The 15161-nt window shown below is 31.3% G+C and overlaps 3 protein-coding genes across 3 annotated transcripts, besides 2 other annotated features; all 3 read left to right on the top strand.

The window, feature by feature from the left end:
- Positions 1–101: 101 nt before the first annotated feature.
- Positions 102–4394, top strand: CMU_028500 (uncharacterized protein; the record flags this gene model as incomplete). Its single annotated transcript, XM_002142089.1, has 1 exon — positions 102–4394. One exon carries the CDS (start codon positions 102–104, stop codon positions 4392–4394), a length of 4293 nt encoding a protein of 1430 aa, XP_002142125.1.
- Positions 1931–1959: a sequence feature (AT_rich).
- Positions 4395–4867: 473 nt separating the features above from the next.
- Positions 4868–9511, top strand: CMU_028490 (uncharacterized protein; the record flags this gene model as incomplete). The annotated part of the gene is made up of 1 exon (XM_002142088.1): positions 4868–9511. One exon carries the CDS (start codon positions 4868–4870, stop codon positions 9509–9511), a length of 4644 nt encoding a protein of 1547 aa, XP_002142124.1.
- An 823-nt stretch (positions 9512–10334) lies between these two features.
- CMU_028480 (uncharacterized protein) lies at positions 10335–15095 on the top strand (the record flags this gene model as incomplete). Its single annotated transcript, XM_002142087.1, has 1 exon — positions 10335–15095. The coding sequence occupies one exon, from the start codon at positions 10335–10337 to the stop codon at positions 15093–15095; it is 4761 nt and encodes a 1586-aa protein (XP_002142123.1).
- Positions 10910–10944: a sequence feature (AT_rich).
- Positions 15096–15161: the final 66 nt, after the last annotated feature.

Below are 15161 nucleotides of genomic sequence, written 5' to 3'. Positions count from 1 at the left end.
GTCTCATTGCGCCATAATGTATTTATTTCCGTCTCATTAGCGTAAGAGTATTTGGTATTAAAGCCAGATACTAACGTGTTTTTACCTTATATTTGTCTTAAATGATAAATACACTCGTTAGAGATCCATTCTTATCAAGTATAACTACACTAAATAGAAGATTATGGGTAGGCTATCCAAAGGATGTTAATAGTAAAGATATTTCAGATGATACTTCTTATATATTAGAAAGTGATGTGGATAGACTATACAAGATATATGCTAGCTCTAAAGTATTCCTTAGGAAATGTGGGAAATTCACCAAATTGGAGGTTTTCAAGATTTTTATGCAGGGATTCATGAATAATTATATTAAGTTATTCGTGTTACAGCTCCTCCTTATATTGGTGTCATGTTACTTTACTTACTATGCTAAGTCTTTCTTTTTACATACTTTGAGTTGTGACTCTAAGAGAGATCTTAAAGTAGGTTTACTTCTACTGTCTATTCAAATTGTACAGATATTTTTAAGCACTTTTACTGATTACTATCGTGAGGGTCTCCAAGTTCGTGTCAGAGGAGCAATAATATTACTTTGCATGAAGAATTTAATAAACTCACAGTACATTGATGTAGAAGGTGTATCTCTAGCTAAGATACAGAGTTTAATTTCAGTTGATGGCGAGTTTTCGGAATATTCACTTTCATATGGTGTTGATCTGATTTTGCTTCCTTTGAACGTAATGGTAACATTGATATTTGCAAAAGTTATATTTGGTGGAGTGCCATTACTTATATGTTCTACATGTCTATTATTATTTGGGTCATTTGCTATACTTAGTCAATATATAAGTAGTAGCTATAAAAGACCTTTTTTAGATTATAGAGAAGCTAGAGTTGCTGAGGAAGCAAGGCTACTATCTCATTCAAGTGATATAATGGGTACAAATCAATATTTAATGGCTATTAAGTATTTGATAAATGGAAATAGGAGATTGGAGATGTATTATAACGGATGTAGGAAATACTGGTTTGCTATTGGGGATGTTGCATGCAACTGGATGTCAATTATATGTGCTTTGGGATTTTGTATTTATGGGAAAGTTTATGAATTGAAGTCTGTTAAGGTAGCCACTACTATAGTAGAATGTGCATATTTTATTCCAACATATATAAAACCTTTAAGTTTAATCGCATATTTAGTCTACTACTTAACAGAAGCTAATAATTCCTTGAATAGAATATCAAATCTTTTTAATTGTATTTTGGAATATTCTGATCCTTTAGGAGATAAAATCACAGTGATTAACTCCAAACAATGCTCCAATCTCCATTTATCCTATATTTCTATTGAATATGGAGGGAATTCACCACCAGTAATACTTAGACCAGGAATGTTGACTCTTTTGGTTGGTGAGAGTAAATCTGGTAAATCTAGCTTTTTATTGAATTTGATAAGATCTAACAAATATTCCAAGTCAAAACTTAAAATGAAGTTTAAAGTTGTATTTAGAGATTTCAATTATTCGAAGAATAATAATTCTAAACGTCTAAGTAAAGGATATAACTTGAAGATTTTAGAAGATAATTCGGAGACAGATCATAATTTATGGACAAGTAGTTTAGAAGAATATTTCGAAATTTATTATGTTCCACAGTCTATATGGGTTCCAGATGGTTTATCCTTAAAAGATACAATATTATGTGGGAGACCTTATGATGAAGATTTATGGAATAAGACTATTGATGTTTGTTGCTTGCAACCAGATTTTGAGCAACTTGGTCTTACCAAAATTGAAAATCCATTAGAATATAAACTGAATTTAAAACAACTCAGTATGGGACAAAAAGCTCGTTTATCAATAGCTAGAGCTATTTATGATGTCTCTTTGAAATTAAATCCTATATTTTTATTTGATAATGTCTTGATATATTTAGATACTAAAGTTCGTAATAATATATTATTTAATCTATTTAATAGAGAAAGTGGAGTATTCAGATTTGGCTGTGGAATTATTGCAATTGAACCTCATATGATTGATTCTACTTTAGTTAGTTTGAAATCCAAAATATCCAGTTGTAATAAACTTTTAGTAAAAGAGGTAGTTCAACATTATAACAAACTAGAATTGGTTACAAGTAGGACTACAAATAAAAATGTTATATTATCCTATTTAAATTCACGTCAAGTACATTCATCAGATAATAGTTGCAATATGGAACTTTCTAAACATGAATTGGCATTTGTCAATATTTACAATATAGTAGACAATTGTATTATAGATGCAAATTACTTAGATATTCAGTCTATCCCTGATGAAAGCTCTACAAATGTGATTTCTTATGAAGACGAAATAGCTGACTCAGGTACATGTCTTGGTGTATCTGATATGGTTGTAAAGTGTTTAGATAAATCTACCTTAAGGTTTAATAGTAATTTACATAGTCCCAGTATATACTGGTACTATTTATTTAAAGCAGCTGCTACTATTTCATATAGCAACTCATTTAAAGGTACTCAATCTGATACAAAGAGAAATTTTTTATTTGTAAATTTATTCATAACTTTACTACTACTACCCGCAATTTTCTACAAGATTTCGGAATACTGTCTAGTTAATGTACTCGCAAATCCGAAGTCCAATTATTCGGAATATCTATTCAAAGTACATTTCTACATTTATTGTGGTTCAAATTTGTTTTTATTGGCCACATCGTGTATTAAAGCTTTTCTAGAGGTCTATTTGGGACAAAGTGCTGCTAGATATACTCATGACACCTTAATATCTGGTTATCTAGGGACAAATTCTAATTTGAGAACCCTTCCAAGCTCACTTATTTTCAATAGACTCTCTACTGATCAATTGATTATAGATTACTGCGCTACTAAACGTATTGGACAAGTTGTTCAACACTTAAACAAGGTAATAATTGCAAGTATAATGGCGGCCTTTGCAAGTTCTTATCCTGCAGTTGTTTTGGGAATTATCATATGTGTATCACTCATTATATATTTGAAATATGTTCGTTACTTTATTAACAGCTGTAAATCTTTGCGTTTTTGTTATCAAACTGAAATTTCATCTTTAATAAATACAGCTAGCACTATTACAGAGGGGATCTTATGTATTAGATGTCAAAGGTTTAATCACTTCTACACAAGTAAAACGACACAACAAATAAAGGCCATTTTGATTCCACTTTATGGGCAAGTAGCATTGGATATTTGGTTAAGATTGAGATTGGATCTATATTTATCAATACCTTTAAATATCTTCAACATATTATTATCCTCTTTTTTTGGAAGTCAAATACCTTTGACTTTGGGTTTAGCTCTCTCCACAGCTCTTTCAGTTCCTAAATATGTATCATCAATAGTTCAATATTGGAGTAAAATGGAAATTGAGCTTGTAGCTGTTTCAAGAGTTCGAGAATATCTTGAACAAATTGAGAGTGACAACTTTGAATATTTGGGAAAAAATGAAACTTCAGAATTTACTAGTAAATATACTCCTGAAATATCTGATCCAAATAATATTGTAGAATTCAAAGATGTTTATTGCTGTTATTATAAACTCATTTTAGCAGAATCAAGATTCTGGGATGAAGCTTTAGGAACCTTTACTGAATTTCAAATAATACCATGTATTAAGGGTCTAACCTCAAAACTATATACAGGAGATACCGTTGCTATTATTGGTAGAACTGGATCTGGGAAGACATCAATTTTGAGATTTATTGCTGGGATTTTGAAACCTTGTTGTGGAAAGGCAGTAATAAAGTATGGAGAACTTTCTTCTACCACTAATATTAAAGAAAAATTACTAAATTGGGGTTTGGATTTAAGGACTGTAGAACCTAGCGTATCTTGGAATATCTTCAAAAATTTGGAGAGAACTAGATACATCGCTTATTTACCTATCAAAGTATATTATCCTCAGAAGATGACGATTAAACGGATTCTAGATCCTAACAATATACACCAAGATGAAAATATCATTTCAGTCCTTAACATATGCAGACTTAAATTGAATATTAAATTTGAAAACATGAGGAGTTCTCAAATAGATTGCACTTACCCATTAATGAGTAGTGAGTCCATTCAAAATCAAATTTATATTCCTCTAGAGAATTGTAAATTCTCCGATAATCAACTGAGAATATTAACATTTGCAGGTTTTATTTTGAATCGTTTGGATATCAAAATCTTGTTGATTGACGAACCTCCAATAATTAGAGAGAAATCTAACATAATAGATACAGACTCATACTTATTACCTTCTTTGATTAGAGAATACTTTTCTCATTGTGTTGTCTTTATTGCTGCTCATGAAGGTTGTAGTTTGGTAGGAATGAAGTATATATGGTTGGTAAGTAACGGCAATATACGAATTATTTCTAATGAAAACTTATAAGTATATTGGCGGTGATTTGATTTTGCTTTAGTAATTAGATTTATAAATGTGATAAGGTAGTTAAATTTACTGAAATTTTCTTAAACATCTTCTCATTCTAGTCTAATTTCTACAATTTATTAGCTTTTTATTTTCTAGTTATATATTAACATATATATCAGGGGAGCTTGATATCTTGTGTAGTTTCACTTAAAGTGCCGAAATGAGTCATTTTTAGTTTTGTTTTCTTGCAAATATGATGATACATACTTCTTATCATATAGATACCCTCAAAAAAAAGCATGCAATCCATTATTTCTCGATATCCATATACCGGTATTATCGGCACTTTTCACGTCTCTTTTTAGCGCCAAATTGTGTATAATATTTGTAGAAGGCAAGACCAGGAATTCTCGTAGTGAAATTTTGTTAATTTCTGTTGCTGATATTTGTGATTTTGGTCAATATTAAAGTTTGCTATACCAGGGCATATTATGGGAAACTTGCTTAGCAAGTTGCTTTTGTTGGAAGTAGGGTCAGTAGCTAGCAATATACTGAAATCTGCATCAGCTGAAAAAGCTAGTCTGGGGAATACACGTGCTAAAAATCTACCAAATATATCTAATGAAGTTAATATTGAAGATGATTCTCGTATTCTGTCAAAAAGATTTGAATTATATGACCAGATTAATATGAATGATGGTAAATCATATATTTGGACGGCTGGAAGCGTATACAAGGCTTTAGTTGTAACTTTTGGCAGGATTTATGGTTTTTACTTATTATTATTGCTAATAAATGTTTTTATGGGTAGTTATGTAAAATATTATGGTAAAGAATTTTTCTCTGATTTTATAAAAAATGACTCTTTAATATTCTGTTTAAAGGATGCAATGAAAGGTTTTATTCTTTTAATTCTCCAAGTAACTAACGTGATTTTTACATCTCACTGTGAGTACTTTGGAGCATGGCTACATGTAAGATTACAGGGAGCTATAACAGGCTCTGCATTATCAAGGCTAGCAAACTGTAGGAGAATAAAAAACATTGATGGAAGTGCAGACATAAGTTCTTTTAATTCAACAATTGCTTTATCTCGTTACCAAAATTTGATAGTTGTAGATGCTGAATTTGCAGAGTACATGGTATCTAATAGTATTAACTTAATTGTCTATCCATTTCACATTCTAGCGTCTGCATACGTAGCTCATTCCGTATTTGGAGGGAAGCCTTTAGTACTATGCCTAATTGCATTGTTCACTTGCTTTGGTCTAAGTGTAGCTTCTCAATGTATTAGTTCAATATTCAAGAAACCATTTATGGAAGCACGTGAAGAGAGAGTTGCTGAAGTTGCTCGTTTGCTAGATCACTCAAAATATATTGCAGTAACTCACCAACTGTTTCCAGTTTTGATTAAGCTTTTGAAGGGGCCTAGGGCAAAGGAATTACTTTATAACTCCTACAGAAAATATATTTGTACATTCGGTGAGATATTTGATAGGCTAATGAGTTTGAGCTGTGCAATTGTTTTGGGATTTTATGTATGGTACAATGCTCTTCCCTCTAATGAGGCTTCTTTTCTAATAGTTCAATCTGTCTGGCTAATCCCTTCATTTTACCAACCTTTAAATATGGTAATTTATTTTGTATATTACATTATTGAGGGCTACAATGGACTGGAGAGAATTGCTAATTTTTTAAATTGTACTGCTAAAGATTACACAGAAGAGACAACACAATGCATACATGTTCATTCCAAAAACTCTATATATACGGAATTTCAAATTCCAGGTTCTGAATTTAGAATTTGTTCCGACTATCAGAAAGTTGAGAATGCTAATATAATAAGATTGATGATGGAATTTGTTTCATATAGTATATCTAAATTTGGTCATCCTAGTATTTGCAATATTTCACTTGAACTTAAACCATCACATCCAGTATTCATATTAGGACCTATTTGTAGTGGGAAATCTGCAATACTCCAAGGTCTGACGGGTTATTTATTCAGTGTTAAAAATAAAGGTCGTTCTGGAAAAGTGATGTTAGTCACAAGAGAAAAGGAAATCCAGGTAACTAACAACTTAAGTAATTATTTAAACATCGGTTATGTACCACAGCAACCATGGGTACCTAGTGGTTGTTCACTAGCTGAATGTATAATATGTGGTAAGGAATATAGAGCTGACTTATGGAATGCAGTTGTATATGAGTGCGATTTATGGGCAGATTTCCACTCTTGGGGAATAAGCGATTTTCAAGATGCACGCTCACGTATATTTACTGATAGACAGCTTAGTGCAGGTCAAAAAGTTCGATTATCCTTAGCTAGAGCTATTTACTGCAACTTATCCACATCAAGTAGACCTTCTATTGTATTATTTGACAGTGTATTTAGTGCTTTAGACCCAGTAGTTTGTAAACGTGTATTTGAAAGGTTATATGGTTATGGAGGTCTACTGTCATCTTCTATGAGCTTAATTGTAGTTGAACCTCCAGTCTTAGAAATTATGAAATCTGTGGCTTCTCAAAATAGGTTTGGCTACAGTGTATTGAAGTGTCAAAAGGGGAAAGTTACATCATATGAGTCATTCAAAACAAACTACACATTAAATGAGAATACAGATTTAGAAACTACTCAATCTAATAATAAACTAACGATTACTTCAGATGAAAATGCAGAAGCTAAAATTCAAAGCAATAACTTAGATATTTTAGTAAGTAAAAACAATGAATCTAATATATTAAAAAGTTCTGCGGACTCTACTAATAATTCTGGAATATACTTAAGAAATGATACTGAATTTGAGACTACCTTGAAACTTGATATGGAGAGGAAAATAACAACAGATATAAATGATGCTCTTGATGTAAGTTACTCTCGTATTGAATTGCCAGATGACAATTTTAGTACGAAATATTCAACAAATATGTTCTATTTACTCTTTGCTTGCTCCAAGAAGACAACTATCAGTTTTACTGATAATAATGGCAAATCAAAGGTGGAATGTCATGTATCACACATTGGAACTATTGTGTTTCTTCTACTTTTATTAATTCCACCCATTATTTGCAAAGCAGCTGAATACTTTTTGCTTTCAGTTCTCCATTCTGGTATAAATTTTGATACCTCAGAGTCAATTTATGAAATAATACATAAAAGCAACTCAAGATTTATTTTCTGGCTTCCTAACACACTAGGATGTAAAGTTTTACCATTTTGGTATTCTATATATAATATTGCATATATTGTAACTTCTATTTCAGTAGTAGTAGTTGGAATTTTAGAAATTTCTTTAGGACTTAGAGCTGCAAAATATATCCACAATTCACTTTTGCTTGGATATCTAGGAGCACCATCAACTTCAATGCTACGCTGGCTTCCTACATCTTTTATTCTGAATAGACTAAGTACAGATCAGCTCACAATTGATTATTGTATTACGCGGAGAATTAGATTTGTCGTAATATCTTTGAATACGATTGCAATCTCTTTAGTTCCATCTATTTATTCTTCCGACTATCCATTATTTATAGTATGTATGGTTATGTTTATTGGATGGTTTTGTTACATTGGGTATGCTAGATACTTTGTTAAAAGTTGTCAGTCACTAAGATCTTGTTATGTTTCTGAACTTTCGCCCTTAGTTGAAACAGTTCAAACTATTGGCAAGGGAGGGCTTTGCATTACTTCTCAGAATATTCAAAAGTATTTTATTCAGAGAAGTTGGGGACAACTACAGGCTGTACTAAGACCTCTATACCTACAAGCAGTTTTAGATGCCTGGTTCAGGATGAGAATGAAGCTTTTAATGTGTACTCCGATTATCATAGCCAACATATTTCTAACCTTATTTTTTAGAAGAAATTTGGATTCTAAAACAAGAACTTTACTAGCTATATCTATTGCTGCACCCCTAAGTACTATTCCAGAAATATCCTCCTTGGTGAACTTTTGGACTAAACTTGAAACCGAACTTGTTTCAGTTGAAAGATGTAGGGCATATATTGCAGCTGCTAGAAAAAGTACACTAGAAATGATTCAAAACAATCAAAATATCTTCAATATCAATACTCAAAGAAATACACCTTTATCTTGTACTTTGGATACTGAAATTACTTCAGTTTCAGATGTAGCCAGTGCAATGAGTATAGCGAAATCTACAATCATCTCATCAAATAGCCGTAACTTATCGACTTGTGTCATTCTTGACAAGGTCATTGCTAGACATTCAAGACTAGACTCTTGTGATGATTGTAATGTTGACAGACCAGGATTGTCTGGTTCTACTATTATTCACACTGTATGTCTCAATAAGATTTCTGCTGCAGTAAATCCTGGTGAAATTGTGGGAGTCGTAGGGAGGACTGGATGTGGTAAAACATCGCTCTTAGGTGTATTATCTCACATATTACCATTTTCAGGAATACTATATACTCCTCATAAGCCTTGTTCTACTATTTCTGATGCAATGAAGTCATATCTCAAAAATTCAGATTTGTGCTTGAAAGATATAGATTCCTTAGTATTAGAGCCTATATTGGAATTTCAGACAAGTTCCCAGTGTATTGCATTCCTCCCATTAGAAGTTTATGTTTCTCATGATGGGATTTTAAAAGATATTGTAGATCCATTTGATGAATTTGATAATGAAGACATATTTTCTGCTCTTAGTATATGTGGATTTGGACCATATATCTCCGATTTTATAGAACGAATATCAAATGCAGATTCTGAAGAGATCAGTCCCTTACTTAAATTTGATTATATTACTCATTTGTTGAATACCCCTCTATCCTACTTTAGATTTGGATCTCCTCAAATTAGAATGCTTTTATTTGTTCATTATTTTCTCAAGAAACAGGATATTAAAATGCTTCTTGTAGACGAACCTCCAGTTATTGAAGTTAAAGATTTGGATAATTCAAAAAGTACAAGCTGTATTTTATCTAGAATCATCACTCACTATTTCAAACACTGTGTAACATTTATTGTAGCTCATGATGCTAGAAGTCTAAAAGGTATCACGAGGATATGGGCTCTTAAGAATGGTGAATTGACTAATGATGATAATAACCAAGACTATCAAGTGAATCTCCAACTAGATCATATTGTACAAGCATTTTCAGACTATTGAATTTGCTAATTATATCATATCTACTTCAATATTATCAGTATGTTTATCATAACTTAGCAACTACATATATAAATGGGGAATCTAATTTGGAACATATCTCAAATAATTCTTTACGGATACCCTTAATAAATATCTCATGTAGCTACTCAGTACCAAATTTTAGATCCGATACCTAGTGCCGCAACATTTACCAAGGATACACTTCCGCTTTGAAAATTCTATCTCAACAAAGAAATCTGTTTTAAATGCAACTAGGTGGCTCGTTTAATATGGATATCCCAATTACATGTGCATATCATTTTAAATCCGACATAGAAATCGGATTATATTGTATGTTTTAGGATTTCCCAATAGTCACCTATTCCGCTAACTTTTAACCCGCCATATTATGTCTTTAGGACTTTTTTCATAAGTTTAAGGATTTCGATTTAAGATATTCTAAATATTGTAGGGACAATTTAAAAGGTTAGCTACTTCGAAATATCGACCCTCTTTGTTCATTTCTATCCTACTTTAAATCTTATCTATATATTTGCAGCTGTACCAAACAGACTGCTCTACAAACTTTCTTGCATAGCGCTGAATTCTATCTGCTAAATTTGACTATAAGCGGCTTTTACCGATTCGTCTCATCTGCAAAATTTTGTAATGTGAAATTACTGAATATACTTGACTAAAGGTTATTATAGCTACCAGCTATCTATAATCTCTTATATATACTTGTATAGATTTGGAGACTATCTAGGAGGCTAATTAACAATTTTAAATATATCTTATATAGTAATATCTGAATTATAGTGCTACTAATATTTGTTTTATTTAGATGTATTGGTTGGATAAATTATTATTATTGAATATTGGGGATACAGCGAAATATTTGTACTATAGGGCATATGACAATTCATCAAAAGAGGGGAATAAGAACAATTTGATGACTATTAAGGCCAAAGATATACCATTTTCAGAAACTCAATATTCTGTTGAAATAGACACAAAACGACTATATAAATATGTAGTCAACAGAGAACTCCTGTTGGGAAATCAACAATGGAGAACTAAAGATGTATATATTAGTATACTAATGGCATTTAAGGTTGAATATGCTATTTTAGTTATTTGGATGTTTTTTACATTAATTTTTGACTTCTTTGTTAAATACCATGGTACATACTACTTAAAATATATCCTAGGTAAGGTATATGGAGAAGAATGTGACTCATTGATACCTGGTATTCTACTATTTATGTTTAAACTCATCTCTTTACTATGCAACACTCATATATCTTATTACACATCAAGGTTGAGTAATAGAGTGATTGGTGCAATAAATGGACTGACTTTATCTCGTTTGTTTGATGGCACGAATGACACTAGTTCCAAATTCAATACTTCAGACTCTAAATTAAAAATATCTAAATATCAAAATATATTAACTGTTGATGCTGAATTTTCTGAGAATGCTATTTCATATTCTACTCGAATTCTGATATATCCTTTACAGATATTTTCGACTTTTGTAGTTGCAGCAGTAACTTTTGATTCTACACCACTTTCACTGTTGTTATTAGTACTTTCAAGTGCATTTCTACTATCTATACTTGCCTTGTACATTAGTACACTCTTTAAGCGTCCTTTTATAGCAGCTAGAGAGGAAAGAATAAAGGAAACAGTGAATTTACTTGAAGCTTCTAAGGGTTTAGTTGTAACTCAGGATCATCTTATGGCCTCCTTTCATGCGCTAATTCAAGAGTCTAGGAAAAAAGAGATGTATTATGGATCTCTAAGAAAATACTTTTTTACAATTGAAGAGGTATTTTCAAGATCTTTATCATTCTTATGTTACTTCACAATTGTATTGTATGTGTGGTATTCTAGAGTTGAACGTACAAAAAGTATTGAGATGATTATTCATGCAGCATGGCTAGTTCCAACATTTCATGGCCCACTACAGGAGACTTGTTACTTTCTATATTACATATCTGAAGGGATTAATTCTTTGAATAGATTAGGTCAATTTTTCAATGTGACTAGAAAGTATAATACTGTGTATATGGAAATTTCACAAAATTCAGAAAATAACAAATGTACTGAATATAAAGGTGAGGAATATGAACACATATTCAATATTACAAATTTGGAAGGATACCACGAGAATTTTAAACAATCTGAATTGTCAAATTTACCAATTAATGTAACTAGAGACTGCACTATAACTGTAAGCTTGGGTAAATTTTGGACAAGTAAGGGTCTACCAAGTAAATTTACTATAAATAGAGGTAAACCTGTGATTATAGGGTTTGGAAGTATTTCAAATAACTATATATTATCTAATTTATTATCTTGTTTAGTTACAGGAGAGTCCAATAATATCAAATTGACGGTATCATACAATGGCAAAATTATTCCTTTGAATTCATTAAGTGAAATTTGTACAAATATTGGATATGTCCCTTTGGATCCATGGGTAGCTGATGGAATGAGTATATCTGATATAATTTTATGTGGAAGAGAGTTTGATTCTGAGTTATGGCAGAATATCTTAAATATCTGTGAACTATCTTCAGATTTTGATGCATGGGGTATATCAAATTTTGAAGTTGCAAAGAGCAGTGTATATTCAAGTTCACAGTTGAGTTCTGGACAAAAAGTCCGTATATCTCTTGCAAGAGCACTGTATGGCTTCAAAATAGTAGATAAATCAAGAAAAGAGGATATAAAAGAAGGGCTAAGGGTTTATTCCAAAGATAAAGTGAGAATATCATGTGAAAAACGTTCAAAGAATTGCAAAAACTATAAGGGAAGTTTAGGAAATATAGCTTTAAGAAGTGCTCCTATTGTAATACTGGATTCTATTTTTAAAAATCTTGATCCTCCAGTTTGTAGTAATATATTATCGAAACTTTTTGATCTTGAGACAGGTATACTAAAGGATGCTATTTCAATTTCCGTCTTTGATTCGCAGTTGCTAAGTTTATTTCCAGATCATATTTTACCACCTCTTTTGATTATGTTAGATTCACAAGTTGCTGTTCAGGGTGAATTTGAGGAATTTACACCTATTTCACACTCTTCTATATCTACAATGGAATCTATTCGTAATGATTATCAGGATGATAGCGATAATTCAAGAGATATATGGGATGTTTCGACTAATGAAGATCCAACAAGGGATTTTGATAATTCTCCAAAGGATATAGCACATGGAACGAAGGGAAATTTGCATAGTGAAGATTCTGAAAGGCATCACAGAGATGAAGAAATACCAGTTATAGATTTGAAATGTGGAATGAAAATATCACCTATTGGAATTGTAGATAAATGTGCGGAGATATACCATGAAAATGGGCAGATAATAAAAAAAACAAAACATGAATTTATTGATAGTACCAATATTAATAAAACTCCAACTTTTTCAAATCCTAATATTAATCATAGTTCAAGTAATTTAAAGTTTGGAAATAAGGAGTTAACTCTTGATTCAACAGATAATTACGGTACAAGTTTTGGACCACTATACTATTATATTTTCTATGCAGCTAATAGTAGAAAACTTTCAAAGTATAATGATGGAAAGTTATTAACTATTAAAGAATCATCTTTTGAGATTATATCTTATTTTCTATTGTTATTATTACCACCTATAATAATTAAGTTTGGAGAAAAGATTTTGCTAAGTAATTTAAGCAATCAATCTAATACAACTGGGTTATTCCAAATAGAATTCTGGTACTTTTTTCATTGCACCCTTATTTTTCTGTCAGTTTTGTGTATTTTTATGAGTGGTTATCTTGAGGTGTTTGTAGGACTTAGAGCAGCTAGATATATTCACAACTCATTTTTATTTGGATATATAAACTCAAAGATGTCGAGCTCAATTAGATCTTTACCAATATCCTTCATATTAAATCGTCTGAATTTTGACCAATTAATAGTGGACTACTGCACTACTAAACGTATTGGACAACTTTTTACAGCTGTTAATAGAGTATCTGCAGGCTTATTTTTGTCTATTATAGCATCTAATTCACCTGTCTCCCATGCTCTATTCTTGATTATATTTGGAATCCTTATATATTATGTTGGATTGAGATACTTTACAACATCTTGTCGTTTAATACGTAATACTTACATTTCTGAGATGTCTCCTTTAATTGATACTGTGAGGAATATTTGTGATGGAAAAGAATGTATTGTTGCTCAAAACTTAAGCAACTTTTTTTTACAAAGTGGATTCTGTCAACTGCAGAGCATGCTGAAACCTTTATATATACAATCATCTCTTCAAATATGGCTTAAGCTTAGGCTCCAAGTTGGTATATTTTTACCAGTAAGTTTGTTAAATATTTTAGCACCTCATTGGCTTGGTTCTAAAACTAGTACACTTACAGCTCTTGTAGTTGCAACTACTTATAGTTCATTAAGTAGAATCGATGAAATTGTTAGATATTGGACTCGTTTAGAACGTGAACTAGTATCTATTGAAAGAATGAGAAAGTATATCACTATAATGAGGCAAGATAGTGCATTTGACAAAAATTTAGAAATCAGTATTGTCGATGAAGTTAGTCATATAAAATCTAAAGCATCTGATATACCTGAAGTTTCACTAGAGGTAGAGGCTCCACTTATGAAGTCGCCTGATACACGTTTAATTTTGAAATCTGTATACGCTTATCATTCAAGTCTAGATTCACAAGGGAGCTCTGAAAGAGTTGATAGATCAGAAATTGTTGGAATATACTTAAAAAGAATTTGTTGTTTAAATAATATATCTGCAGTTGTCAAATCTGGAGAGATTATTGGTATTATTGGGAGATCAGGATCTGGAAAAACCTCTTTACTAAACTTAATAGCAAACCTCCTTGAATATGATGGTACTATCAAGTACATTAATGAATTTAAAGAAAGGAAACTTTGCATTGATATTTATGAACACTATTTACATTGCAGAGATTGTATTGAGGAAATAGATCAAGTTATTTTAAATTCTGCTTCAGCTTTACAAAACAAGCTTAGACACATTGCAATGTTACCTTTAGAAATATTCTTTAGTGGAGATCGAACTATCAGAAACATCTTAGACCCTTTTGAGAGATTTCAAGATATTGACTTGATATCAGCTTTAAATATTTGTGGTATCTCAGGATTTTTAACTAAGAACCTTTATTCTAGTAACCAAAGTAGATCAGATACCAGGGTATTCTTGACATTGCCCAAAAAGGATGAGGAGACGGATCTATTACTTGATGGTCATAATCTATTGAATAGATGTTTATCTGAACCTCTAAAAAACTTCAAGATTCCAGATCCCATTAAAAGAATGCTTTTATTTGCTCATTTCTTCTTATTTAGAAATAATATATTTATCCTACTAATAGATGAGCCTCCAGTAATATATACAAGTGCTGTCAATGAGGGTATATGTACAAAGAAAACAAAAAATACTTCTTTAATACCTCAAATTATTCGGAAGTACTTTAGTCACACATCAACCTTTATTGTAGCCCATGATATACGAAATCTTGATGGAGTTCATAAGTTCTGGCATCTCAATAATGGTAACTTATATATTAGACAATACTAGGTCATTAAGTTGTAAAACCATTTAATTATATTAAAAGAAACCTTTCATTTTCAAATATATACATGC

This window comes from Cryptosporidium muris, genomic scaffold (assembly GCF_000006515.1).
Source record: "Cryptosporidium muris RN66 scf_1106632353989 genomic scaffold, whole genome shotgun sequence".
Lineage (NCBI taxonomy): Eukaryota > Apicomplexa > Conoidasida > Eucoccidiorida > Cryptosporidiidae > Cryptosporidium > Cryptosporidium muris.
Note: the sequence above shows the minus strand (reverse complement) of the source record. Positions and strands in the feature narration are given on the sequence as shown.